The following is a 27122-nucleotide window of genomic DNA, read 5'->3' as shown; positions in this document are numbered from 1 at the left end:
TAGGGGTGCGTGAGTGATAAACATAAGGGTGTACAAGTAATAAATATAAGTCTGTGTGAGTTATAAATACAAGGGTGCGTGAGTGATAAATACAAGGGTGTGTGAGTGATAAATATAAGGCTGTGTGAGTGACAAATACAAGGGTGCGTGAGTGATAAATATAAGGCTGTGTGAGTGACAAATACAAGGGTGCATGAGTGATAAATATAAAGGGTGCGTGAGTGATAAATACAAGGGTGCTTGAGTGATAAATACAAGGGTGCATGAGTGATTAATACAAGGGTGCGTGTGTGATTAATACAAGGGTGCGTGAGTTATAAATATAAAGGGTGCGTGAATGATAGATACAAGGGTGCGTGAGTGATAAAAACAAGGGTGCGTGAGTGATAAATACAAGGGTGCGTGAGTGATAAATACAAGGGTGCGTGAGTGATAAATATAAGGGTGCGTGAGTGATTAATATAAGTCTGCGTGAGTGATAAATACAAAGGTGGGTGACTGATAAATATAAAGGTGCGTGACTGATAAATACATGGGTGCGTGAGTGATAAATACAAGGGCGTGCGAGTGATAAATATAAGGGTGTGTGAGTAATAAAAATTAGGGTGTGTGAGTGATAAACCTAAGGGTGCGTCAGTGATAAACATAAGGGTGTGTGAGTGACAAACATAAGGGTGTGTGAGTGATAAACCTAAGGGTGCGTCAGTGATAAACATAAGGGTGTGTGAGTGACAAACATAAGGGTGTGTGAATAATAAACATAAGGGTGTGTGAGTGATAAACATAAGGTTGTGTGTAAGTGATAAACGTAAGGGTGTGTGAGTAATAAATGTAAGGGTTTGTGAGTGATAAACATAAGGGTGTGTGAGTGATAAAAATAAGGGTGTCTGTGTGATAAAAAATAAGGGTGTGTGAGTCAAACATAACGGTGTGTGGGTGATAAACAAAAGGGGGCTGTGTGAGTGATAAATATAAGGATGTGTGAGTGATAAACATAAGGGGGTGTGTGAGTGATACACATAAGGATGTGTGAGTGATACACATAAGGGTGTGTTCGTGATACACATAAGGATGTGTGAGTGATACACATAAGGGTGTGTCAGTGATAAACATAGGGGTGTGTGAGTGATAAATATAAAGGTGTGTGAGTGATAAACATAAGAGTGCGAGTGATAAATATAAGTGTGAGTGATAAACATAAGGGTGTGTTAGTGATAAATATAAAGGTGTGTGAGTGATAAACATAGGGGTGTGTGAGTGATAAACATAAGGGGGTGTGTGTGAAATACATAAAAGTGTGTGAGTGATAAACATAAGGGTGTGTAAGTGATAAATATAAGGGTGTGTCAGTGATACACATAAGGGTGTGTGAGTGGTAAACATAAGGGTGTGTGAGTGATAAATATAAAGGTGTGTGAGTGATAAACATAAGGGGGGTGTGTGAGTGATAAATATAAGGATGTGTGAGTGATACACATAAGGGTGTGTGAGTGATAAACATAAGGGTGTGTGAGTGATAAATAAAAAGGTGTGTGAGTGATAAACATAAGAGTGTGAGGGATAAATATAAGTGTGAGTGATAAACATACGGGTGTGTCAGTGATACACATAAGGGTGTGTGAGTGGTAAACATAAGAGTGTGAGTGATAAATATAAGTGTGAGTGATAAATACAAGGGTTTGTTAGTGATGAATATAAAGGTGTGTGAGTGATAAACATAAGGGTGTGTGAGTGATAAACATAAGGGTGTGTGAGTGATAAATATAAAGGTGTGTGAGTGATAAACATAAGTGTGAGTGATAAACACAAGGGTGTGTTAGTGATAAATATAAAGGTGTGTGAGTGATAAACATAAGAGTGTGAGTGATAAACATAGGGGTGTGTGAGTGATAAACATAAGGGTGTGTGTGTGTGTGAAATACATAAAAGTGTGTGAGTGATAAACATAAGGGTGTGTAAGTGATAAATATAAGGTTATGTGTGATACACATAAGGGTGTGTGAGTGGTAAACATAAGGGTGTGTGAGCGATAAACATAAGGGTGTGTGAGCGATATATACAGGTGTGTGATAAATATAAGTGTGCGTAAGTAATAAAAAAAGGAATGTGTGGTAAATATAGGGGTGCGTGAGTGATAAACATAAGGGTGTGTGATAAACATAGGGGCTCGTGAGTGATAAAGATAGGGGTGTGAGATAAATATAAGGGTGTGTGAGTGATAAAAATAGGAATGTGTGATAAAACTAGGGATGCGTGAGTGATTAAAAAAGGGGTGTGATAAATATAGGGGGACGTGGGTGAGAAATATAAGGGAGCGTGAGTGATAAAAATGGGGGGGGGGTGATATAGGGGTGCGCGAATGAGAAATATAAGTGTGCGTGAGCGATAAAAATAGTGATGTGTGATGAACATAGGGGTGCGTGAGTGATACAAATAGGGGTGTGATAAATATAAGGGTGCATGAGTGATAAAAGTAGGGGTGTGTGATATAGGGGTGCGTGAGTAATAAAATAAGGATGTGGTGTGTGAGTGATAAAAATAGGGGGATGTTATATAGGGGTGCATAAGTGATACAAAACAGGGGTCTGTGATAAAGAAAGGGGTGCTGGAGTGATAAAATAAGGGTGCTTGACTGACAAAAATAGGGGTGTGTGATATATATATGGGTACGTAAGTGATAAACATAAGGGTGTGTGATAAACATAAGGGCGCGTGAGTGATAAAGAAAGGGGTGTGTGAGTGAGAATCATAAGGGTGAGTGAGGGATAAAAATAGGGGGGTGTGTTAAACATAAGGGTGCGTGAGTGAGAAATATAAGGATGCGTGAGTGATAAAAATAGGGGTGTGTGATGAATATAAGGGTGTGTGAGTGATACAATGGTGCATTAATGATAAAAACAGGGGTGTGTGATAAATACAGGGGTACGTGAACGATAATAGGGTTGTGTGATGGATATAGGAGTGCGGGAGTGATAAACATAAGGGTGTGTGAGTGATAAAAGTAGGTGTGTGATGAATATAGGGGTGCGTGAGTGATAAAATAATGGTGTGAGAAATATAAGGGTGCTTGAGTGATGAATATATGGGTGTGTGATAAATACAGGGGTGCGTGAGTGATAAAATAAGGGTACATGAGTAACATAAAGGTGCTTGACTGATAAAAATAGGGCTGTTTTGACAAACATAGGGGTGTGTGAATGATAAAACAAGGGTGTGAGAAATATAAGGGTGCATGATTGATGAAATTATGGGTGTGTGATAAATATAGGGGTGTGTGAGTGATAAAATAAGGGTACATGAGTGATAAAAATATGGGTGTTTGACAAATATAGCGGTGTGTTAGTGATAAAATAAGGGTGTGAGAAATATAAGGGTGCATGAGTGATAAAAATAGGGGTGTTTTGACAAATATAGGGGTGTGTGAATGATAAAACAAGGGTGTGAGAAATAAGGGTGCGTGAGTGATGAAGTTTTGGGTGTGGGATAAATATAGGGGTGCGTGAGTGATAAAATAAGGGTGCAAGAGTGATAAAATTAGGGGTGTTTGACAAATAAAGGGGTGTGTGCGTGATAAAATAGGGGTGTGAGAAATATAAGGGTGCATTAGTGATGAAAATATGGGTGTGTGTTACATATAGGGGTGTGTGAGTGATAAAATAAGGGTGTGAGAAATATAAGGGTGCGTGAGTGATGACGTTTTGGGTCTAGGATAAATATAGGGGTGCGTGAGTGATAAAATAAGGGTACAAAAGTGATACAAATAGGGGTGTTTAACAAATATAGGGGTGTGTGCGTGATAAAATAGGGGTGTGAGAAATATAAGGGTGCATTAGTGATGAAAATATGGGTGTGTGATAAATATAGGGGTGTGTGAGTGATAAAATAAGGGTACAAGAGTGATAAAAAATAGGGGCGTTTTGACAAATATAGTGGTGTGTGAATGATAAAATAAGTGTGTGAGAAATATAAGGGTGCATTAGTGATGAAAATATGGGTGTGTGATAAATATAGGGGTGTGTGAGTGATAAAATAAGGGTACAAGAGTGATAAAAAATAGGGGCGTTTTGACAAATATAGTGGTGTGTGAATGATAAAATAAGGGTGTGAGAAATATAAGGGTGCGTGAGTGATGACGTTTTGGGTCTAGGATAAATATAGGGGTGCGTGAGTGATAAAATAAGGGTACAAAAGTGATACAAATAGGGGTGTTTAACAAATATAGGGGTGTGTGCGTGATAAAATAGGGGTGTGAGAAATATAAGGGTGCGTTAGTGATGAAAATATGGGTGTGTGATAAATATAGGGGTACGTGAGTGATAAAATAAGGGTAAATTAGTGATAAAAATAGGGCTTGTTTGACAAATATAGGAGTGTGTGAGTGATACATTTAAGGGTGCTTAAGTGATAAATACAAAGAGTGAGTGATAAATACAGGGATGCGTGATGAACATAGGGGTGCTTGATAGAGAAATGTAAAGGTGCGTGACTGATAATAGGGGTGTGTGATAAACATAGGGTTTTTTTTACAAAAATTTGGGTGTGTGATAATAGGTGAGTGGTACAAATAGGGGTGTGTGATAATATAGGGGTGTGTGAGTGAAAAATACAGGCGTGCATGATCAGGGTATCTGCAGGTTTCAGCAAGTCAAATTTAAGACTTTTTAAGACCTTTTTAATGCCACCTTGAATGAAATTTAAGACCGAAAAAAATAATAAAACATCTATAAATATAAGCGATGGTTGGGGATCCCACTGTACTACAACCTCAATGACAATCAGTCAAGTTTACTTTTTGTATGTTTATTAATAAACAAACTGATAAGCACCACTCTGCCAAACAACTTATCAAAAATCTTGAGTGATCCAAAAACTTTGACATCCAAAACAAACAAACCAACACCAATGCCAGTAAAAACATAATAACCGAGGTGAGGGGTAAAAATTGATTACATTTGGTCAATAATAGTGCAAAACAGTATTATAACAACAACAAAACACTGAACACACACTCAAATGAGCCTCAGTTGAGCTTCAGCTGGCTGCTCTCATTCACGAGATCTGCCTCTATTTTTTTCAGCTCACTCTTTTTTTCGTTGTATCTCTCCATACACAGAGAACGGCCTTGAGGTGTTTATTTCTGTAATTGTTATTCATTCATCAATAATATTATTAGTTATAGTTAATTAGAAAATGAATGCTGAGTACGTACTTCTTCTGCCATTTCAGCTCACTCATTTTTTCTTTGTATCTCTTGAAGAGATACAAAGAAAAAATGAGTGAGCTGAAATCACTCACTTTTACTCAAAGACGTGCCCCGAAAAACAAAAAAAAACTGGCCCGACAATTTAAGACCATTGAGTACTGAGTTTAAGACCATTTTAGGAATTTCTAATAATTTTAATACTTTTTAGGGCCTTAATTTTAGATACATGAATTTAAGACTTTTTAAGGATCCACGGATACCCTGATGATAAATAGGGTGCGTGACTGATAAAAATAGGGGTGTGAATTTAAAGAAGTGACGATAATCATCAACCATTGTGTGTAAATAGGAGTTTTACAAATGAATACACTTTGAAACAAAATCTCACCATGTCTGCATCGTCTTGGACTTGCTCGGCATTCTCCTTCTCCTGCTCGTTGTCAGGGGCGTCGTCCTTGCCCACACTGAAAGTTGACACACCAGAGAGTTAACACTCCGCCTCTGACTCGGTTTCTCCTTTGAGAAGGCCAAAATAACACCATCGTGTCGCTATTCCAATCCACTTATAATTGTCCACTTTCAGCCCCTGAGCTAGTTTTTTTAATTGACCCTCAGCATATTGATTTTATGCCACCACACTTAATACACCCTTAATCACCTCTCCGACTAAAACATACCTTTCTCTACGACAACATAAACCACACAAATGTCCGCTCAGACCTACTTCCTGTTCCTGTCTTAAGCGCTAAGCCTTCTGGGTAGTGTAGTACAAAAACATTTACTTCCTAGTTGACACGTATTTAAAAATGTAAGGTTTATATAACTAGGGTAAGACAATTAACGTATTTGCGATGCGAGGGGTTAGTGCATCTGCCTCACAATACGAAGGTCCTGCAGTCCTGGGTTCAAATCCAGGCTCGGGATCTATCTGTGTGAAGTTTGCATGTTCTCCCCGTGAATGCGTGGGTTCCCTCCGGGTACTCCGGCTTCCTCCCACTTCCAAAGACATGCACCTGGGGATAGGTTGATTGGCAACACTAAATTGGCCCTAGTGTGTGAATGTGAGTGTGAATGTTGTCTGTCTATCTGTGTTGGCCCTGCGATGAGGTGGCGACTTGTCCAGGGTGTACCCCGCCTTCCGCCCGATTGTAGCTGAGATAGGCGCCAGCGCCCCCCGTGACCCCGAAAGGGAATAAGCGGTAGAAAATGGATGGATGGATGTCATTACTCCAAAAATAATAATTAAATAAATAAACATAGCGTAAAATCGACGGGTGGATCAATGGTGGATGTAGAGATTTAAGCGTTAAATGTAAAAAAAAAAAAAAAAAAGAAAAATCTTTTTTCAAAAAATGAATAATGCATGGCCTATTTTTACACTTTTATGAGAGAGACCATTTTGGGTGCCCAAGAATTTTAATAGGATTTTTTTTTCCAGCTGTCATTACTCAAAAAAATAATAAATAAATAAAGTCAATGTTGCTATGAATTAATGACATATTTATGGCTCCAATTACTGCACATTAAATATTTTTCTGGAAAATATTACCATTATTTTTCTATAAAACAAACAAAAAACATAGCATGAAATTGACGGGTAGATCAATGGTAGATGTAGACATTTAAGCGTTAAATGTAAAAAAAAACTTAAAAAAAAAACAGAATAATGCATGGCCTATTTTTACACTTTTATGACTGAGACCATTTTGGGACCCCAAGAATTTTGGTGGGATTTTTTTTCCAGCTGTCATTGTTCCAAAAATAATAACAAAATAAATTCAATGTTGTTATGAATTAATGACCTATCTAGGACTCAAATTACTGCACATCAAATATTTTTATGGTAAATATTGCCATTATTTTTCGATAAAACAAACAAAACAAAAAACATAGCGTGATATCGATGGGTAGATCTATTGTGGATGTAGAGATTTAAGCGTTAAATGTAAAAAAAAACTTTTAAAAAAAACACAGAATAATGCATGGCCTATTTTTACACTTGTATGACTGAGACCATTTTGGGTCCCCAAGAATTTAAATGGGATTTATATATCTGTCATTGCTCAAAATATCAATCATTGATTTTGATGCATCATTCTTTTTCGAGCAATAACAGTTTTAAGCTGCACGGCAGCTTTGAGTTTTTAAGAGTCAACATTGCAACATTTTATCATTACGTTTGTTTTCCTTGTAATAGTATTTTTAGAACGTGCCGTGAGTCGTTAAATGTTTAGCTGCGGGCTGCAAATGGCCCTCGGGCCGCACTCTGGACACCCCTCTTTAGGTTGACCTAATGTTTGGGTTGGTGAGAACAGGAAAGGCTAGCATAAGAAGAACTTAAACTTTACAGTAAAAAAATTAAAAATAAACAATCAAAATCTGAATGAAAAAAAAAATGGAGTTATTCCATGCTGCAGATGTGTTAGATATTTGGTTAGGGATGTGTCGTTTGAAACATCCCAAGATGTTTCGCTAAGCAGCAACTGAACCTCGGACCGAAAGAAAGGTTTGAAATGAGGGGTGACTTTTAAAAAGCAGGAGTGAGAGTGATGGTTCATGACGGCGACTTCAAAAAGGGGTGGAAGCGGCAGCAGGGACAGCAGGGAGGGTGGAAGCCAACACACCTGACGTCCTCCACAACCTCCTGCTGCGCACGCTCCTCCAACAGCTGCTGGAGTCTTCGGGGGAGGGGCGAAAAGGTCACGGGGGAGGGCAGAGAGAGATGAGGAAAGGAAGGAGCGGTCAGATGAAATGCAGCTTTGGCAAGAAACCAAGATCTGTTTGTTCCTTCAACACACTCAACATCCTTTTTTTTAATTTCCTCCAAAGCCACTAAAAGCGTTCATAAACGGATCCATAAAACAAATTGCCTTTCTGACACGAACTATTTCCAAATATCATTTCAAACCTTTGGATTCCAGGGTACTTTTTAGCCCTTTTATGTACAAAACCCAAAACCAGTGAAGTTGGCACGTTGTGTAAATGGTAAATAAAACAGAATACAATGATTTGCTAATCCTTTTCAACATATATCCTATTGAATAGAATGCAAATACAACATATTTAAATGTAATTTTTTTTTCAAATAATCATTGACTTAGAATTTAATGGCAGCAACACATTGGAAAAAAGTTAGCACAGGGGCATTTTTACCACTGTGTTACATGGCCTTTCCTTTTAACACTCAGTAAACATTTAGGAAATGAAGATACCAATTTTTGAAGCTTTTCCCATTCTTGCTTGATCTACAGCTTAAGTTGTTCAACAGTCCGGGTTCTCCGTTGTGGTATTTTGGACTTCATATTTAGCCACACATTTTCAATGGGAGACAGGTCTGGACTACAGGCAGGCCAGTCCAGTACCCGCACTCTTTTACTATGAAGCCACGCTGTTTTAACACATGGCTTGGCATTGTCTTGCCGAAATAAGCAGGGGCGTCCATGATGACGTTGCTTGGATGGCAACATATGTTGCTCCAAAACCTGCATGTACCTTTCAGCATTAATGGTGCCACCACAGATGTGTAAGTTACCCATGCCTTGGGCACTAATACACCCCCATACCATCACATATGCTGCCTTTTGAACTTTGCGCCTATAACAATCCAGATGGTTCTTTTCCACTTTGGTCCGGAGGACACGACGTCCACAGTTTCCATAAACAATTTGAAATGTGGACTCGTCAGACCACAGAACACTTTTCCAATTTGCATCAGTCCATCTTAGATGAGCTCGGGCCCAGCAAAGCCGGCTGCGTTTCTGGGTGTTGTTGATAAATGGCTTTCGCTTTGCATAGTAGAGTTTTACCTTGCACTTACAGCTAAAGCAACTAACTGTAATTACTGACAGTGGGTTTTATGAAGTGTTCCTGAGCCCATGTGGTGATATCCTTTACACAATAGTGTCGCTTTTTGATGCAGTACAGCCTGAGAGATACACGGTCACGGGCATTCAATGTTGGTTTTCGACTTTCTCCAGATTCTCTGAACCTTTTGATGATATTACGGACTGTAGATGATGAAATCATTAAATTCCTTTCAATAGCTGGTTGAAAAATGTTGTTCTTAAACTGTTTGACGATTTGGTCAAGCAGTTGTTCAAAGTGGTGACCCTCGCCCCATCCTTGCTTTTATACCCAATCATGATGAACAGGCTAATTGTTCCTAATTAAACTGTGGTAAGTGTTTGATGAGCATTCCTCAACTTCCTCACTCTTTTTTTGCCACTTGTTCCAGCTTTTTGGGAATACGTTGCAGTTATCCAATTCCAAATTAGCTAATATTTGCAAAAAATAAAATAGTTTACCAGTTCGAACATTAAATATCTGGTCTTTGCAGTCTATTCAATTGAATATAGGTTGAAAAGGTTTTGCAAATGATTGTTTTCTGATTTTATTGACCATTTACACAAGGTGCCAACTTCACTGGTTTTGGGTGTTGTTTTATCTCATCTAAAAAAATTAAAATTGAAATTTGTTTTCCATCACAATAAACACTAGTGAAAAACTTCACGCATGTAAAAAACAGGTGTGGGATCATACTGGCTCGCATGAGAAATGTCTGATAGATTTGTTGCGGTCATGGACTTTGTCCACTTTGGGAGTCCACTCACAGTTTGTCAAAAGCAAACAAAGCACAGGAATATGTTTTTTTCATGTTCTCCCTAGAAGACCCCTCTGGAACTGCCCTTTATTTGGAATTTGACCCATCATTCCCAATCCTTATGTAAAACAAGAATTTGTGTTTTATGAAGTACCAGGTGGCTAATGATGCAGCTAACAGGAGTCATTTATTCCACCAATAAAGCCTTGTAAAAGTCATCAGAAACCGCCAACAATACTTCATGTGACCTGAGTATTAACGAAGTGTTAGCCATATTGCTATTATAAGTGCTAACGCTGAGGAACTACTTTTAGAGGCCCATCGATCACAGAGCACTAACTAGCTTTTGCTGCTATATATACATATTGATCCGCATCGTCTCTGAGTTGGTAAAAGTTAATTCTAGATTATAAATCATCCCTCTCACCTGGACAGTAGAAGTTTGTAGACATGAACCGACAAGTCAACTTCGGCAATGGCGAGAAAGACACGAAAAGACGCTAGTTTAGGCTATTTGAGGACTTTTTTTAAAATTAGATTATGAGAACGTTTTCGACAGCAAGGCACTGAGAAGAAAAGCCGCATTTGATTTGCTCACCCTAACTCACTTACAGCACAGTACACATAATCTAGAAGTTGTTCATCTGTGACATTCAGACTGTACTCCGTGATGGAGACAAACACACTACAACAGAATATATTTATTTTAACCTGCATGAGGATTAAGATTAATTCTTCATCTAAACGGGAATATATAAACATCCCTTTAGTCGGCATCCCGGTGAGAGCAGACATTGTACAGCAAGTGATAGTTTTATTGTATTTCTTGTTTATTACTTAAAAATACTTGCTGGATCCGTTCAGCACTCTTGTAGATCATCCTCCTTATATTCAGGCTCAAAAATGTAAGGTTCTGGATCATCATTTGTCCCAAAGTAGTCTTTGTTGTTTCTCATGAGGTCTTCCATGATTAGTAGTGTTGTTGTTGATTCAGGCTCAAAAATATAAGGCTGTAGATTATCATTTGTCCCAGAGTAGTCATAGTTTTCTCTCATGAGGTCTTCCATGATTAGTAGTGTTGTTGTTAAAAAAAATAGCGAACGATCTGATGTTTCTGAAATTATTACATTGTTGTATATGATCAAAATATGTAAATATTATGTTATTATAAATGTTACTACATTACATATACACTTACAGCATGTATATAAAACCTTGGAGGCTTTTAGATGTTTTTTACAACACTTTATCAGCGAAATACAGCAAATCCTGTTAGCGCCATTGTTAGCTGACTTTTGCTAGCTTATATTTATGAGTTAGAATTACAAAAAATAAAATAAAAAGGTGCGTTCTTGTCTTACACAAGGATTGTGAATGATAAATAAAATTCCCCAAAAAGTTAAAAAAAATAAAAATAAAAAGTGCAGTTCCATTTTAAAAGGCAAGCCTTACTTAACCTGTTGATTTTTTTTCCTATTTTGAAATGTTGGGAAAAAGAAGATACTTTTTGTGTAATTCTTTTATAAAAAAGTCAAAAAGTATGTTGAAATAAAGTTAAATACAGTAAATACTTAATTTATTATAATTATATATATATATATATATATATATATATATATATATATATATATATATATATATATATATATATATATATATATCTACACAGTCTATTACATTTTTAAAGTCATGATGTATGTATTTGCGTCATCTTGCCATAAGATAGCACTGTTGCCTTGTCTTTACCTCTGCAACCAAATTAAAAGCTGGTGTACCCTCTCACCTCTTCTAAGCAATGCATGGTAGTTTATTCATTATATTATATTTTTTATTCATCTTGGATTATTTTTTTAACTTGCAGTGACAATAAAGATATTTTATTCCATTCTATTCAAACTGGTAGAGTTCATCTGAAGCATATATTAAGGTTCAGAGGGTCCATCCATCCATACATCCATCCATCCATCTTCTTCCGCTTAGCCGAGGTCGGACAGCCTAAGCAGGGAAGCCAAGACTTCCCTCTCCCCAGCCACTTCGTCCAGCATCTCCCGGGGGATACTAAAGCGTTCCCAGGCCACCCGGGAGAGATAGTCTTCCTAACGTGTCCTGGGTCTTCCCCGTGGCCTCCTACCGGTCGGATGTGCCCGAAACACCTCCCTAGGGAGGCGATCGGGTGGCATCCTGACCAGATGCCCGAACCACCTCATCAATATTGTTAAAGAATTGTCTTTCTGGCTCTCAAGGGGGATGCATTCCCCTCCCTCTCCCCCCTGTTTTGCTTCTTAGTCTTGTCTTAACTTTCCAAAAGCCTCTCTTTTGCACTGTTGTCCAAAATCTAAAACAAGAAACTGGTCTCTGGGCTCAATTGACAAGATCTTCTTGACGTGAAGCTAAGGTTCGTTGGAAGCTGCCTGTCCTGATGGAACGTTTGCTGCTGGATAGAGTACACGAGGGACTCTTGGGAGAAGTGACGGGTTCTGTGTCTGGCGTTTCTTTCCGACGTCGTCATGTCTATTTGGAACTAAAATAACAGGTCATCTGCTGATTGGACTGAACATCGCTCTGGTCTAGACGATCCCAGCCGTTCAAGGAGCCCAAAGTCTGCCCGTGGTGATGGATGGGCTAGGTAGAGCTGAGCACTGGAAAAACTCACTATTTCATCAAGTATGTATTTTTAATTTCTAGTCAAAATATCTAAACAAACTAAATACATGTCGCAATCCCCTAAAAAGTACTTTTTTGCAGTGAGACACTCAGTGAGAACTTGTTTTGAGGCATTGGATCTTCTGAGGAAAACTACTACAAGATTGTTATAAGATACAAAACTTCCCAATACTAGTAAGTATAGCTAATAATAAGTTTTAATTGTTCATTTCAAGATCACTTAGCTTCAATACGTCTTATTTCAAGAAATCTTACCAAGACATTTTGACTTCTTCCTTTGGCTTATCACAAGCAAAAATAACTTTTAAGTTTGTTTGGACATTTTGACGAGAAACTAGAAATATATACTTGGTGAGATTGTGAGTTTTTCCATCGAGGGCACTCAGACTTTGACGATTTCGGAATTGAATCGCAAAATAGATAACATGTTGGAGAAGCTTTCCAGTCTGCGAGGCAAAATTATGATCGATTTGAGAGCCAGCATGGACACTTAAGAGTAGACAAACCATTGGAATGTGATTGCTCACCCTCACCAAAACAATTTTTATCTACAACTCAGCTACCTCCGCATTAGTGTTGGCCACACCAGCGAGACCATTGCAGCAAAAGACTCTCTGAAAATCCCTTCCTCCTTCTTCAAAGGCACCTGAGATGTTGACTTTGTCCCGGGACGCCGAGCCGGGAGAATCCTGGCTTATCGACAGTCACCGATTGACTACTACACAGATACGCACACATACCCCACACCCCGTGGAATTACGGTTTACGGAGCAGCGCCCTGACAGCTGCAGTTTTAGACCGGACCCCCTCTCATTTGCTTTCCACTGATTCGCGGATTACCTTTTCTTTTTTTTCTTCTCGCGCTTCTTCAGTTTCTCCAGGTCTTTCTTGGCCAGCTCGATGATGTCGGACGTCTCCTTCTCGGGCGCCAGCACGGAGCCGGCGTAGTAGGACTGGCGGCTGGAGGCGCGCGATAGATTCTTGCGCAGGTTCTCGTTCACCGCCTCGCTCTCCAGAAGTTTGGCTCTGAGGAACACAGCGCTCCAGTGAGAAGGAAAGACAACTCACATTCACTGACACCAGCAGTCCAGCCAAGGTCTGGTCTTGCGGTGTTCCTCAAGGCTCTGTTTTAAAACCCTTAATATTCCAACAATGTACTCCGGCTCCTCCACTGCCAATGACCAACGTTGTGTTCTCAAGTGATAAAATGTATTCACCTGAGGTCTTCGATCTCTTTGATGTAACTCCTGATCATGTTGCCAATTTCCTCGCTGCCTCCTTCACCTGAACAAGGAACGAGAGCTTGACACGTGTGGTTCTTTCCCGCGTTCCAGGGCGAGAGTGGTAGTTACCGGCTCTGGAGAGCGCCTGGTTGGCCTGGTCGCTGAGCAGTTGGGTGAGTCGAGCCCTCTGAGCGTCGATGGTCTCCTGCATGGCCTTGACTCTCACCCTCAGGTTGTCGTTCTCCGTCTGCAGCATGGCGTTCTCGTGGAACATGTCGCTGAAGCTCTCCACACCGTCCTCGCCCGTCAAGCGTTTACCCTGCGGACGACATTCCTGACGTCAGCGTCCCCGTTTCCAAAACAATAAGACGCCCGTTTCCCGCAGGGCGGTCACCGTCTTGTACTCCATCAGCTCCATCTGCAGCCGGGCGATCTCCGTCCGCAGGGCGCTGATCTGCTGGCTGGCTTTGTCCTGGTTCACCATCACCTTGTTCTTGATGTTCCGGGCTCGGTTGGCGTACTTGAGCGTGTTGAGCGTTTCCATGAAGTCGCGGTCCGACGGGCTCATGCAGGCGATCATCACCGTTTGGCTGCGGTCACAAGGACCTTCAGTGATGTTCGACCGACACTAAAAACCACCGACGGTCTTTGCACTGACCTGTTTCCTCCGAGCGAGTCCTGCAGAAGCCGGGTCAGCTTGGAGTCTCTGTAAGGCACGTGTGAGGACCGCTTGCTCCGGTCGCCCAAAGCACTGATTACATTCCCCAGGGCCAGCTTTACGGACACAATAGATAAGAAAATGGAAATTCAATATACCGTATTTTCCAGACTATAAGACGCACTTAAAATATTTTTTTTCTATCAAAACTCGACAGTGCACCTAATAAAAGCAATAAGTTTGGTTGAGCACACCAAAAGGGAAGCGATTTTATTTGCTATATGGTGTAGTGATAAAAGTGACCAGTAGATGGCAGTCAAACATAAGAGATAAGTGTAACCTGCACTGATGGGTCTCAAGTAAACAACACCAACATTTTAAATCCATCAATCCATCCATTTTTCTACCGCTTATTCCCTTTGGGATCGCGGGGGGCGCTGGTACCTATTTCAGCTACAATCGGGCGGAAGGCGGAGCACACCCTGGACAGGTCACGACCTCATGGCAGGGCCAACACAGATAGACAGTCAACATTCACACTCACATTCACACACTCGGGCCAATTTAGTGTTGCCAATCAACCTATCCCCAGGTGCGTGGTTTTGGAAGTGGGAGGAAGCCGGAGTACCCGGAGGGAACCCATGCAGTCATGGGGAGAACATGCAAACTCCACACAGAAAGATCCCGTACCCAGGACTACTCAGGACCTTCGTATTGTGAGGCAGACGCACTAACTCCTCTACCATCGTGCTGCACATTTTAAATGTTTCTTTGAAAATATAGCACATTACACATGGCGCTCAAAAATCTATTAAAAATGTTTTAGTACGACTTTGGTAAGCTATGAAGCCACACTGCTTGATGGCTTGTCGGCACATTAAACACACGAGTATTATTATGGCGTGTGTATAAGGTAAGACATTATCTGCCGGTTTATTTCGCAATATTATGCAAAAGCAACTTTGCTTTACTTATGGCTGATCTGTATTTGGGATCTGCCTAAGTCCTGAAAATTTCCGCGAGTCCGCCTTTGTAGTCCGTGGAGACTCCAAAGTCGATAAACTTCTTCTTTTTCTCTATCTTCTTGTTATGGGACATTCATCCTCTGCTGTTGCCATTTTTAATATAAAGTAGTGTAAAGTTCTTACTTGTATCTGTCAGTAAACTCGCCATGAAAGCGCTAAAACATACCGGTGTAGTGAGTTGATATTATTCACCCAAGGAACTTTAGTTATTGAAAGACACGGTCGAACGGTTTACGGTTTTTCACGGGACACATTCCTGGTGCGGTTGTTTCCGGATGAGGAGATGCTGCTTCGTTATCGATTGAAGTAAACTCTGAATGTCATTAAAACAGTTAGCGCCATCCTTTGACACTTCTTCCACTCCCGTCCTTGCACGCTACAACAAAGATGACGAAGAGAAGACGCTTTCGAAAGGTGAGCCACGTAAATAAGACCTGCCCACAAAACGGCGCATCCGGAAGAGACTGTCAGAAAGTGACTTGAAGATGATCTGTAAAACATAATCTATGCAACATGTTGACTAAAGAACCACCATTACATGTTATGTAGACCACAAGGAAGTGTTTTACATTTAGAAAAAAATTATAATTTGACTCCTTTAATGCGCCCTATATTAAGTTAAAGTTCAAGTTAAAGTACCAATGATTGTCACACACACACTCGGTGTGGTGACCCATCACCCTTGTTCACCCCCTGGGAGGCGAGGGGAGCAATGAGCAGCAGCGCTGGTCATGCCCGGGAATAATTTTTGATGATTTAACTCCCAATTCCAACCCTTGATGCTGAGTGCCAAGCAGGGAGGTAATGGGTCCCATTTTTATAGTCTTTGGTATGACTCGGCCGGGATTTGAACTCATAAAGTTCAAGTTCAAGTACCAATGATTGTCACACACACACTAGGTGTGGTAAAATTAGTCTCTGCATTTGACCCATCACCCTTGTTTACCCCCTGGGAGGTGAGGGGAGCAGTGAGCAGCAGTGGTGGTCGCACTCGGGAATCATTTTTGATGATTTAACCCCCAATTCCAACCCTTGATGCTGAGTGCCAAGCAGGGAGGCAATGGGTCCCATTTTTTTAGTCTTTGGTATGACTCACCAGGGTTTTAAACTTACAACCTACCGATCTCAGAGTGGACACTCTGACCACTAGGCCACTGAGTAGGGTATAATCTGGTGTGCCTAATAAATGACAAAAGATAAAACATAGATCATTCATCGGCACCTTGTAATCTGGTGCGCCCCATGGTAGGGAAAACATGGTAATTTGGAGAAAGGATGCGATTAAACATGATTTGCTTTTTTCGCAGCCGACTGTGAAGCGACTGGGATGAGAGTCACCACTACCAAGTCCATAGTTCTCGCCCGGAAAAGGGTGGAGGGCCATCTCCGGGTTGGGGAGGAGACCCAACCCGGAGGAGTTCAAGTACCTCGGAGTCTTGTTCACGAGTGAGGGAAGAGTGGATCGTAGGACCGACAGTATCGGCCCGTGGTGGTCAGGAAGGAGCTGAGCCGGAAGGCAAAGCTCTCAATTTACCGGCCGATCTACATTCCCATCAACTACTGTCATGATCTTTGGGTTATGACCGAAAGGACAAGATCACCGGTACAAGCGGCCGAAATTAGCTTCTTCCTTCGAGTGGCAGGGCTCTCCCTTAGAGATAGGGAGAAAAGCTCTGTCATCCGGGAGGAGCTCAGAAAAAAAGCCGCTGCTCCTCCACATTGAGAGGAGCCAGAGGAGGTGGTTCAGGCATCTGGTCAGAAAGTCCCCCGAACGCCTCCCTAGGGAGTTGTTTAGGGTTCGTTCCGACCTGTAGGAGGCCACGGGCAAGACCCAGGACACGTTGGGGAGACTGTCTCCAAGCTGACCTGGGAACCCCTCGGGAGGCGCCGGAGAAAGTGTCTGGGGAGAGGGAACTCTGGCCTTCTCTGCTTAGGCTGCTGCCCCCGCGACCAGACTTCGGTTAAGCAAAAGTCCTTTTCGGATATGATGCAATATGATGAAATGGGAAAGTGTATTTTTTTTCATATTTGTAAATGTGTAAAAACAAACCGACATTTGGACGTAGGATTATCAAAAGTATCAACACATTGATATTAAGCCGATAGAAACACGCAAAATACACCCATTCCCGCTTGTTTTAGTATCGTCAGTAGTTCACATTTTAACCAATACGGTACCTGGGAATCGATACCGGTACGAATTTTGGTACTTTTATGTTTGTTGATAAATAACTGTTTGTGATAATAAAGTCGGCCCTGCGATGAGGTGGCGACTTGTCCAGGGTGTACCCTGCCTTCTGCCCGATTGTAGCTGAGATAGGCACCGGCGCCCCCCGCGCCCCCAAAGGGAATGATGGATAATAAAGTCTAATTTGCCATTGCAACATTTAAAAATGATCTGATTATGATAACTGCTGTCCAGTTGTTATATGTTGTTTAATGATCATCATATAATTTTCAAGTGTGACATTAAGTTGAAATTACATGTCCAAGACGTGAGGTGGCATTAGCGTGAATCAGTAGTGTAACCAAAGGGCCGCTCACTGCCCATTGTGGGGCAGTGAGCGGCCCCATCTGTTTCTCAGATGTGGCCCGCAGTGGTACTCAGTTGTATTATACGTTTCCACCACTTGTTGCAGTAATGACAATATCAAAAAAACAGAAGATATCTGCAGCTAAAGTCATAGAAAAGTCTCTTAAGCGCAAAAAATATGACTCAAGTGGTAAGGCTGTATTTTCATTTGTATGTCTACAGTATTGACAGTTTATTAAATAAACATATATATTTCTTATTACTCTAGTTAGAATTTCATTATTTTAGCGCTATATATTTTACATTATTGTTTTATTTAGGTTTCCTATCACTTTACAAGGTTTATCATGTTAAACTGTAAGTAGGTAAGATATAATAGTTGAATACGATTAAAATCAAGAGTAAGGTTACTATTTTAGTATTAATATTAAAGTGGACCCCAGGCCACTCTGTAGTGGAAAACTTGGGCTCCTTAGTCAAAAAGGTTAAGAACTTTTGGTTTATATTTTATGTAGTCTTTTTTTGTTGCGCCCTAAAAAGTGTTCGTACTTATTACGCACCAGCGGTTTGATTGTAATGTGCACCTTAGTTGCAGTTTTCATTAACAAACTTGGAGGTGTTAGAATTGTCATGTAAAATCGCTAATGCTAATCAGTAGCACGTCAATAGCAAAGCCAATGTATGTTAGCATCAAGCTCACGTATTCTTAGGAAAGCGGAGCCTTACTCTACTTAGATCGGAACGTTTTTTTATTTGTCGAGTTAATTGCAACATTATTTGGAGGCAGTTTGGCTGAGTCCGCTCTCAGTGCTGCTGGAGTGATCGTCAAGTGTGTGATGCCATGCTTGACACACATACCGTCACATTGCACTCCTTAAATTCTACGAACTTAAATACATGACACTTTGAAATACACTTTGATATAGTAATGAATGTAAGAATGCTTGATTTAAACTTTTTACTTTTATCATGGTATTGAATAATCATCGAGAATCGTCGCAACCCTAATTGGACAAAATTATTTGTCTACTTAAAAGGATTACTGTATAGTTCGTTAAAAGGTACATAATTAATTGGAAGTAGTTCCAGTGCTTTTAACACACAAGTCTAAATGAGGATTACACATTGCGTCCACTAGATGGCAGTGCAGGGCTACGAGGTCTCACCAGTCCACAGTTGATGGAGATGCCCTCTTTGGCCCGGTCTCCTGTGGCGCCTGTCCTCTTCAGTCTCTCTGAGCCAGCCAAGTCCACAAAGTGAAACTTGGCGGTCAGGGTCTCGTATTCGTCCATGTCGCCGTTGCCGTTGGAGACCCGGTTGTCGGCTTCGTCTTCGTGCTGCGGGGGAGGGACGGACATGTGCGCCTTAGCATGAGGTCGCTCGATTGCTTATGTGGTGCAGATCAGTTTTTAAAGGCCCGCGGCTTATTTTAAAAATACTAGTAACAAAATTATAGAATAAAAAGTGGAGTAAAGGAGCAAACAGGTGAAATATGAAAAAAAGTTGCATTGTTGACTTTAATGACAAAACTGACATGCAAGCAGATTTTTTTGTTTAAAACGGTCATTGCTCAAAACTTAACCTATTTAAGGCTCCAATTATTTCATATCAAATATTACAATGATAATTATTTTATGGGGAATTCAAAGTAAAAAAAAAAAAAAAATATATATATATATATATATATATATATATACATACAGTGGGGCAAAAAGGTATTTAGTCAGCCACCTATTGTGCAAGTTCACCCGCTTAAATTGATGACAGAGGTCTGTAATTTTCAACATAGGTACACTTCAACTGTGATAGACAGAATGTGAAAAAAAAATCCAGGAATTCACATTGTAGGAATTTTAAAGATTTTATTTGTAAATTATGGTGGAAAATAAGTATTTGGTCAACCATTCAAAGCTCTCACTGATGGAAAGTTTTGGCTCAAAATCTCACGATACATGGCCCCATTCATTCTTTCCTTAACACGGATTAATCGTCCTGTCCCCTTAGCAGAAAAACAGCCCCAAAGCATGATGTTTCCACCGCCATGCTTCACAGTACGTATGGTGTTCTTGGTTCCTCTTCCTCCAAACACGACAAGTTGAGTTTGTACCAAAATGGATGCATGGATGATACAGCAGAGGATTGGGAGGATGTCATGTGGTCAGATGAAACCAAAATACAACTTTTTGGTATACACTCAACACGTCGTGTTTGGAGGAAGAAGAATACTGAGTTGCATCCCAAGAACACCACACCTACTGTGAAGCATGGGGGAGGAAACATCTTGCTTTGCGGCTTTTTTTCTGCAAAGGGGACAGGACGATTGATCCGTGTTAAGAAAATAATGAATGGGGCCACGTATCGTGAGGTTTTGGGCCAAAACCTCCTTCCATCAGTGGGAGCTTTGAATGGTTGACCAAATACTTATTTTCCACCATAATTTACCAATAAATTATTTAAAATTCCTACAATGTGAATTCCTTTTTTTTTTTTCACATTCTGTCTCTCACAGTTGAAGTACCTATGATGAAAATTACACACATCTGTCATCATTTTAAGTGGGAGAATTTGCACAATCGGTGGCTGACTAAATACTTTTTTGCCCCACTGTGTATATGTATTCATATATACATATATATATATATATATATATATATATATATATATATATATATATATATATATATGTATATACATATACACATATATATATATATATATATATATATATATATATATATATATATATATATATATATATATATATATATATACATATATACATACACATACATACTGTACATACACATTTTATATATATATATGCTGTGTTGGATCCGCTTTGGACTGGACTCTTGCGACTGTGTTGGATCCATTATGGATTGAACTTTCACATGTTAGACCCGCTCAACATCCATCGCTTTCCTCCTCTCCAAGGTTCTCATAGTCATCATTGTCATCGACGTCCCACTGGGTGGGAGTTTTCCTTGCCCTTATGTGGGCCTACCGAGGATGTCGTAGTGGTTTGTGTTGTGGTTTGTGCAACCCTTTGAGACACTAGTGATTTAGGGCTATATAAGTAAACATTGATTGATTGATATATATATATATATATATATATATATATATATATATATATATATATATATATATATATATATATATATATATATGCACACACACATTATATATATACACTGATTATATACACACACAAACGTGTATACATACTGTTTGTGTATATATACTGAATATGTGTGTGTGTCTATATATATATATATGTGTGTGTATGTATGTATATATACATACTGTATGTGTAAATATATGTATATAAACACACATATATGCATACACACGTGTGTATGTGTGTATATATATATATATATATATATATATATATATATATATATATATATATATATATATATATATATATGACTTATTAACATTTTTATGACTGAGACATTTCCGGGTCCCCGTGACCAAGCTTGAGGGGAGCACTAAAGGTAAAAAAAAAAAAAAAACTATTTGTTTTGAAAATGAAAAATATCTTTGCACACCCCTGCAGACGTGGTGAAATAAAGGCATACAAACTGTGAGGACTCACATTGTCAGAGGCACAGACGCGAACTTGGCACAGGTGGATGGTGAAGATGGCGTGGGACCGCGAGCTCTGCACGTTCATTTGCGTGCTGGCGGTGGTGCGGGACAAGGCGCCCAGTTTGAGGCACTGCATCATCTAAAACGTCTCACATTGTAAGTGTCTGCCACGCCATTGGACGGGCTGAAAACCGGGCGGGCTCACCTCAGCCTTGGAGGCCACGGTGCGCGTGGTCACCCCCACCGTGTAGATGCCCCCGCTGGCGTCCTCGTGAATCTTGACGTGCGACCTCTGCTTCACGTCTCTCACAGAGTCAAAGAGGTCCAGGACTTCCTCGTTGTAAAGCTGCACGAGGACGCACGAGCACAGCAATATTTACGAATAACATACTTTCACTTTCCATTGATACAAGTACCAGAGAGGTTCTTATGGACGATGTGCAGCTGGAAAGTTGGCTAAAAAAGTTAGCATGCTAACAGTAATGTGAAAAATACCAAGTTATGAGTCTGAGGCATTTGGTTGAAAACTTTAGCTAAAAATGTTAGTGAACTAATGTTAGCATGCCAACAGCATGTGTCAAGTACCAAGTTATATGACTGAGATGTTCAGCTCCAAAATTGGCTAAAATGTTAGCATGCTAACATTAATGTGAAAAATACCAAGTTATGAGTCTGAGGCATTTGGTTGCAAAATTAGCTTGAAGAGTTAGCACGCTAATGTTAGCATGTATGACTGAGACGTTAAGCTGCAAAATTGGCCAAAAAAGCTAGCATGCTAACATTTATGTGAAAAATACCAAGTAATGAGTCTGAGCCATTCGGCTGAAAAAAAAATTGGCTAAAAAAGTTACCACACTAATTTTTCCATGCTAACCTAGTGGTCTGTATGTACCCGGCGGTACTCAGTTGTAATACACTTTTTTGCCACTTGTGGCAGTAATGACAATATCAAACAAATAAAAGAAGTCTGGGGCTGAAGTTATAGAGAAGTTGCTTAAGCGCAAAAAATATGACTAAAGTGGTAAAGCTGTATTTTCATTGGCACTTAAATTTAATTCACAGTTTATTCAAAAAACATATATATTATCATTTATTAGTTACAATGTATTTATTTTAGCAATGTCTTATTGTCCGTTTTTTGCAGTATATTTAATTAGTATTCATTTGTTATAACCAGCCTGACTTAGGCCTTGATAATCTTTTAGATGGATGGACGGAATATCGATCGATCTAGATCAGGGGTGTCAAACTCATTTAAAAACAGGGACCACGTGGAGAAAAATCTACTCCTAAGTGGGCCGGCCTGGTAAAATCATGGCATGATAACTTAAAAATAAGACAACTTCAGATTGTTTTCTTTGTTTAACAATAAAATTAGCACATTCTGAAATTGTCCAAATAATGTTTTTTTTTTCCATTTACATGTTTTGGTTAATATTATTCAATCTCTATTTGACGTTATTTAATAATAAATGATGTGATAAAGTTCATCTGTCAACTCATTGGTGTTAATTGTCTATCAAGGTAAAAAAATATATATATCAAAATCAAATGACGGGATGTTATTTATGTAGTTTGATCATTTTCCTGGACTAATATACTTACATCATGTGGTTTATTTTGTTGATATGTAGCATCATCTACAAAGATAGAAATAATTGCTATTTCGACATCTAGTTGACACATGTAAAACAGCGGTTTCTTTCATTCAAAAATATCCGCTTAATTTTTCTACTTAGCAAACCCATCTCGCGGGCCGGATAAAACTTGTTGGCGGGCCTGATTCAGGCCTTGGGACTTACGTTCGACAACCCTGATCTAGCTGGATGGATGGATGGATCGATAAATAGATAGAACTTTATTGATTTCTTCAGGAGAGTTCCCTCAGGAAAATTAAAAAAAAGATAAAATATAACTTTATAATATCTAATAAATAATAATAATAATTAAAGATAAAAGTTTTAAAAAGATCTAGAACTACAGAGCTACTGGAGATGCAGCCGCCTTCCACAGCGCAAGCCAAAAACAATCCAAAAAATAATTTATGATTGACACATGCCTTCGTATCATTTGACAAGGTGTGTCCTGTTAAACTGTAAGTAGGTTACATATAATTATTGAACACGATTCAAATCGAGAGTAAGATCACTAATTCAGTGTTGATATTTGAGTGGAAAAGTTGGGCCCTCAAGTCAAAAATGTTAAGAACCTCTGAGCGAGAGACAAAGATTGTGGATGACTGACAAAACGATTCACTCGGCTTATTCGGTTCTACTAATGGACAGGCTGAAGTGTTTAGACGGTGCACAGAGTGAACCCTCTTGCTTTAAAATGGTTTCTCATTAATATCTAATTGACTTGACTCATTTACTACCACGCGTCAAAACTGCCAGTAGAGACATAAGTACGGATCGAGAGGTCTGATTTCTTCTGGGAATGTGAGCGGTGTCACCGAGTGACAGGGCAGCACAAGTGCCTGCTGACACGGTTCCTCGTTAACTCCTCCGTCAGCACCGCACCCCCTCCCCCCTTGCTGGCGACAGCTGCTGCACCTCAGTTGGCAGCTTGTCGCAATGACGGTGTACCTCCAGGAACTGAGCGTTGATCTTAAACTCGGGCACGGGGCGACCCTGGTCCCGGGCGGCCTGCCGGCGCTCCTCCATGCCCTCGAAAAGGTGGTGGACGGCGCGGGGGATGATGCCCAGTTCTTCATCCGCGATGTTGACGTCGAAGCCCGTGCCCATGGTGTAGGTCTTCCCTGAGCCCGTCTGCGTGGAGACACAACAAGAGTGAACGCTGTACATCTGGAACGGTCATGACAGTTCATGAAAGATGCTGTGCAGCAGTAAAGATGAACTTATATTAAGGTTAGAATGAGTCATGTACAAAATCATATGACGATGAAGTTTACACATGTAAAATTACCTTCAAAATTTAGCATGCTAACATTAGCATGCCGACAGTTAACATGTACAGTGGGGCAAAAAAGTATTTAGTCAGCCACCGATTGTGCAAGTTCTCCCACTTAAAATGATGACAAGAGGTCATACACTTCAACTGTGAGAGACAAAATGTGAAAAAAAAAATCCAGGAATTCACATTGCAAGAATTTTAAAGAATTTATTTGTAAATTATGGTGGAAAATAAGTATTTGGTCACTTCAAACAAGGAAGATCTCTGGCTCTCACAGACCTGTAACTTCTTCTTTAAGAAGCTCTTTTGTCCTCCACTCGTTACCTGTATTAATGGAACCTGTTTGAACTTGTTATCTGTATAAAAGACACCTGTCCACAGCCTCAAACGGTCAGACTCCAAACTCCACTATGGCCAAGACCAAAGAGCTGTGGAAGGACACCAGGAAAATAATTGTAGACCTGCACCAGACTGAGAAGAGTGAATCTACAATAGGCAAGCAGCTTGGTGTGAAAAAATCAACTGTGGGAGTAATTATCAGAAAATGGAAGACATACAAGACCACTGATAATCTCCCTCGATCTGGGGCTCCACGCAAGATCTCATCCCGTGGGGTCAAAATGATCATGAGAACGGTGAGCAAAAATCCCAGAACCACACGGGGGGACCTGGTGAATGACCTGCAGAGAGCTGGGACTAAAGTAACAAAGGTTACCATCAGTAACAAACTACGCCGACAGGGAATTAAATCCTGCAGTGCCAGACGTGTCCCCCTGCTTAAGTCAGTGCATGTCCAGGCCCGTCTGAAGTTTGCCAGAGAGCACATGGATGATACAGCAGAGGATTGGGAGAATGTCATGTGGTCAGATGAAACCAAAATATAACTTTTTGGTATAAATTCAACTCATCGTGTTTGGAGGAAGAAGAATATTGAGTTGCATCCCAAGAACACCATAACTACTGTGAAGCATGGGGGTGGAAACATCATGCTTTGGGGCTGTTTTTCTGCTAAGGGGACACGAAGATTAATCCATGTTAAGGAAAGAATGAATGGGGCCATTTATCATGAGATTTTGAGCCAAAACCTCCTTCCATCATTGAGAGCTTTGAAGATGAAACGTGGCTGGGTCTTCCAGCATGACAATGATCCCTAACGCACCACCCGGGCAACGAAGGAGTGGCTCCGTAAGAAGCATTTGAAAGTCCTGGAGTGGCCTAGCCAGTCTCCAGACCTCAACCCCATAGAAAATCTGTGGAGGGAGTTGAAAGTCTGTGTTCCTCGGCGACAGCGCCAAAACATCAATGCTCCCGAGAAGATCTGCATGGAGGAATGGGCCAAAATACCAGCTACTGTGTGTGCAAACCTGGTAAAAACCTATAGTAATCGTTTGACCTCTGTTATTGCCAACAAAGGTTATATTACAAAGTATTGAGTTGAATTTTTGTTATTGACCAAATACTTATTTTCCACCATAATTTACAAATAAAATCTTTAAAATTCCTACAATGTGAATTCCTGGATTTTTTTTTCACATTCTGTCTCTCACAGTTGAAGTGTACCTATGATAAAAATTACTGAACTCTGTCATCATTTTAAGTGGGAGAACTTGCACAATCGGTGGCTGACGAAATACTTTTTTGCCCCATTGTATCAGATACAAATTTATACATGACTGAGGCGTTCGGCTGCAAAATCAGCTACAAGAGTTAGCATGCTAACATTGATGTGAAAAATACCATCTTTTACAAGTCTGAGGCTTTTGGGCTGTTGAATTGGCTGAAAAAGTTAGCATGCTATTGTTCGCATGCATCAATTACTAAGTTATATGACTTTGAGGCATTTGGCTATAAAATATTCGAAAAATAGTTAGCACGCTAACATGCTAAAATGAATTTGAAAAATATTGAGTTAAATGCTTCAGAGGCTCTAGGCTGCAAAATTGGCAAAAAAAGTTAGCAAGCTAATGTTGCCATGCTAACAGTTAACATGTGTCAAGTACCAAGTCCTATGACTGAGGAGTTTCGCTGAAATATTGGCTAAAAAAGTTAACATGCGAATATTTATATGAAAAATAGCAACTAATAAGTCTGAGGCGTTTGACTGCAAAATTGGTACGTTTATATATACAATGTATGTATATGTTTCTATGTATGTAAGGATATATGTATGTATGGATATATGTATGGCTGTATATATATATATATATATATATATATATATAAATGTATACATGTATACGTATGAATGTATGTATATGTATGTATGATACATGTATAGGTGTATGTACATATGTATGTACGTATATATACATGTATGTATATATATATACATACATACAAATACATATGTATGTATATACACACACACGTATATATGTATGTATATACGTATGTATGTATAGATACGTATAGATATATGTACGTATGTATATATATATACGTATGTATGTATGAGTATGTATATGTGTATATATATAAATATACTGTATATATATATATATGTAAATATACATATATATGAATCTATATATGTGTATATATATAGAAATATACTGTATATATATATGTAAATATATATATAAATATATGTGTGTGTGTATATATATATATGTAAATATATATATAAATATATGTGTGTGTGTGTGTGTGTGTATATATATATATATATATATATATGACCCCAAAAGGGAACAAGCGGTAGAAAAT

At 39.6% G+C, this 27122-nt stretch overlaps 1 protein-coding gene across 6 annotated transcripts in view; it reads right to left on the bottom strand.

The window, feature by feature from the left end:
- Positions 1-27122, bottom strand: part of kif21a (kinesin family member 21A) — a 99121-nt gene that overhangs the window by 32752 nt on the left and 39247 nt on the right. For 3 of the 6 annotated variants that reach the window (XM_061894444.1, XM_061894447.1, XM_061894445.1), the window contains exons 3-13: positions 24089-24271; positions 21709-21849; positions 21511-21642; positions 19073-19243; positions 14349-14464; positions 14085-14280; positions 13820-14009; positions 13685-13751; positions 13308-13493; positions 7828-7881; positions 5592-5667 (exon numbers count right to left, since the gene is read on the bottom strand). In XM_061894444.1, the coding sequence (XP_061750428.1) occupies positions 5592-5667; positions 7828-7881; positions 13308-13493; positions 13685-13751; positions 13820-14009; positions 14085-14280; positions 14349-14464; positions 19073-19243; positions 21511-21642; positions 21709-21849; positions 24089-24271 (1512 nt within the window). The remainder of the gene's footprint in view (positions 1-5591; positions 5668-7827; positions 7882-13307; positions 13494-13684; positions 13752-13819; positions 14010-14084; positions 14281-14348; positions 14465-19072; positions 19244-21510; positions 21643-21708; positions 21850-24088; positions 24272-27122) is intronic. The other 3 variants (XM_061894446.1, XM_061894449.1, XM_061894448.1) reach the window with 1 other exon arrangement.

Source organism: Nerophis ophidion, linkage group LG03, assembly GCF_033978795.1.
Source record: "Nerophis ophidion isolate RoL-2023_Sa linkage group LG03, RoL_Noph_v1.0, whole genome shotgun sequence".
NCBI lineage: Eukaryota > Metazoa > Chordata > Actinopteri > Syngnathiformes > Syngnathidae > Nerophis > Nerophis ophidion.
The sequence above is the reverse complement of the archived record's forward strand: the minus strand, read 5'-3'. Positions and strand labels throughout refer to the sequence as shown.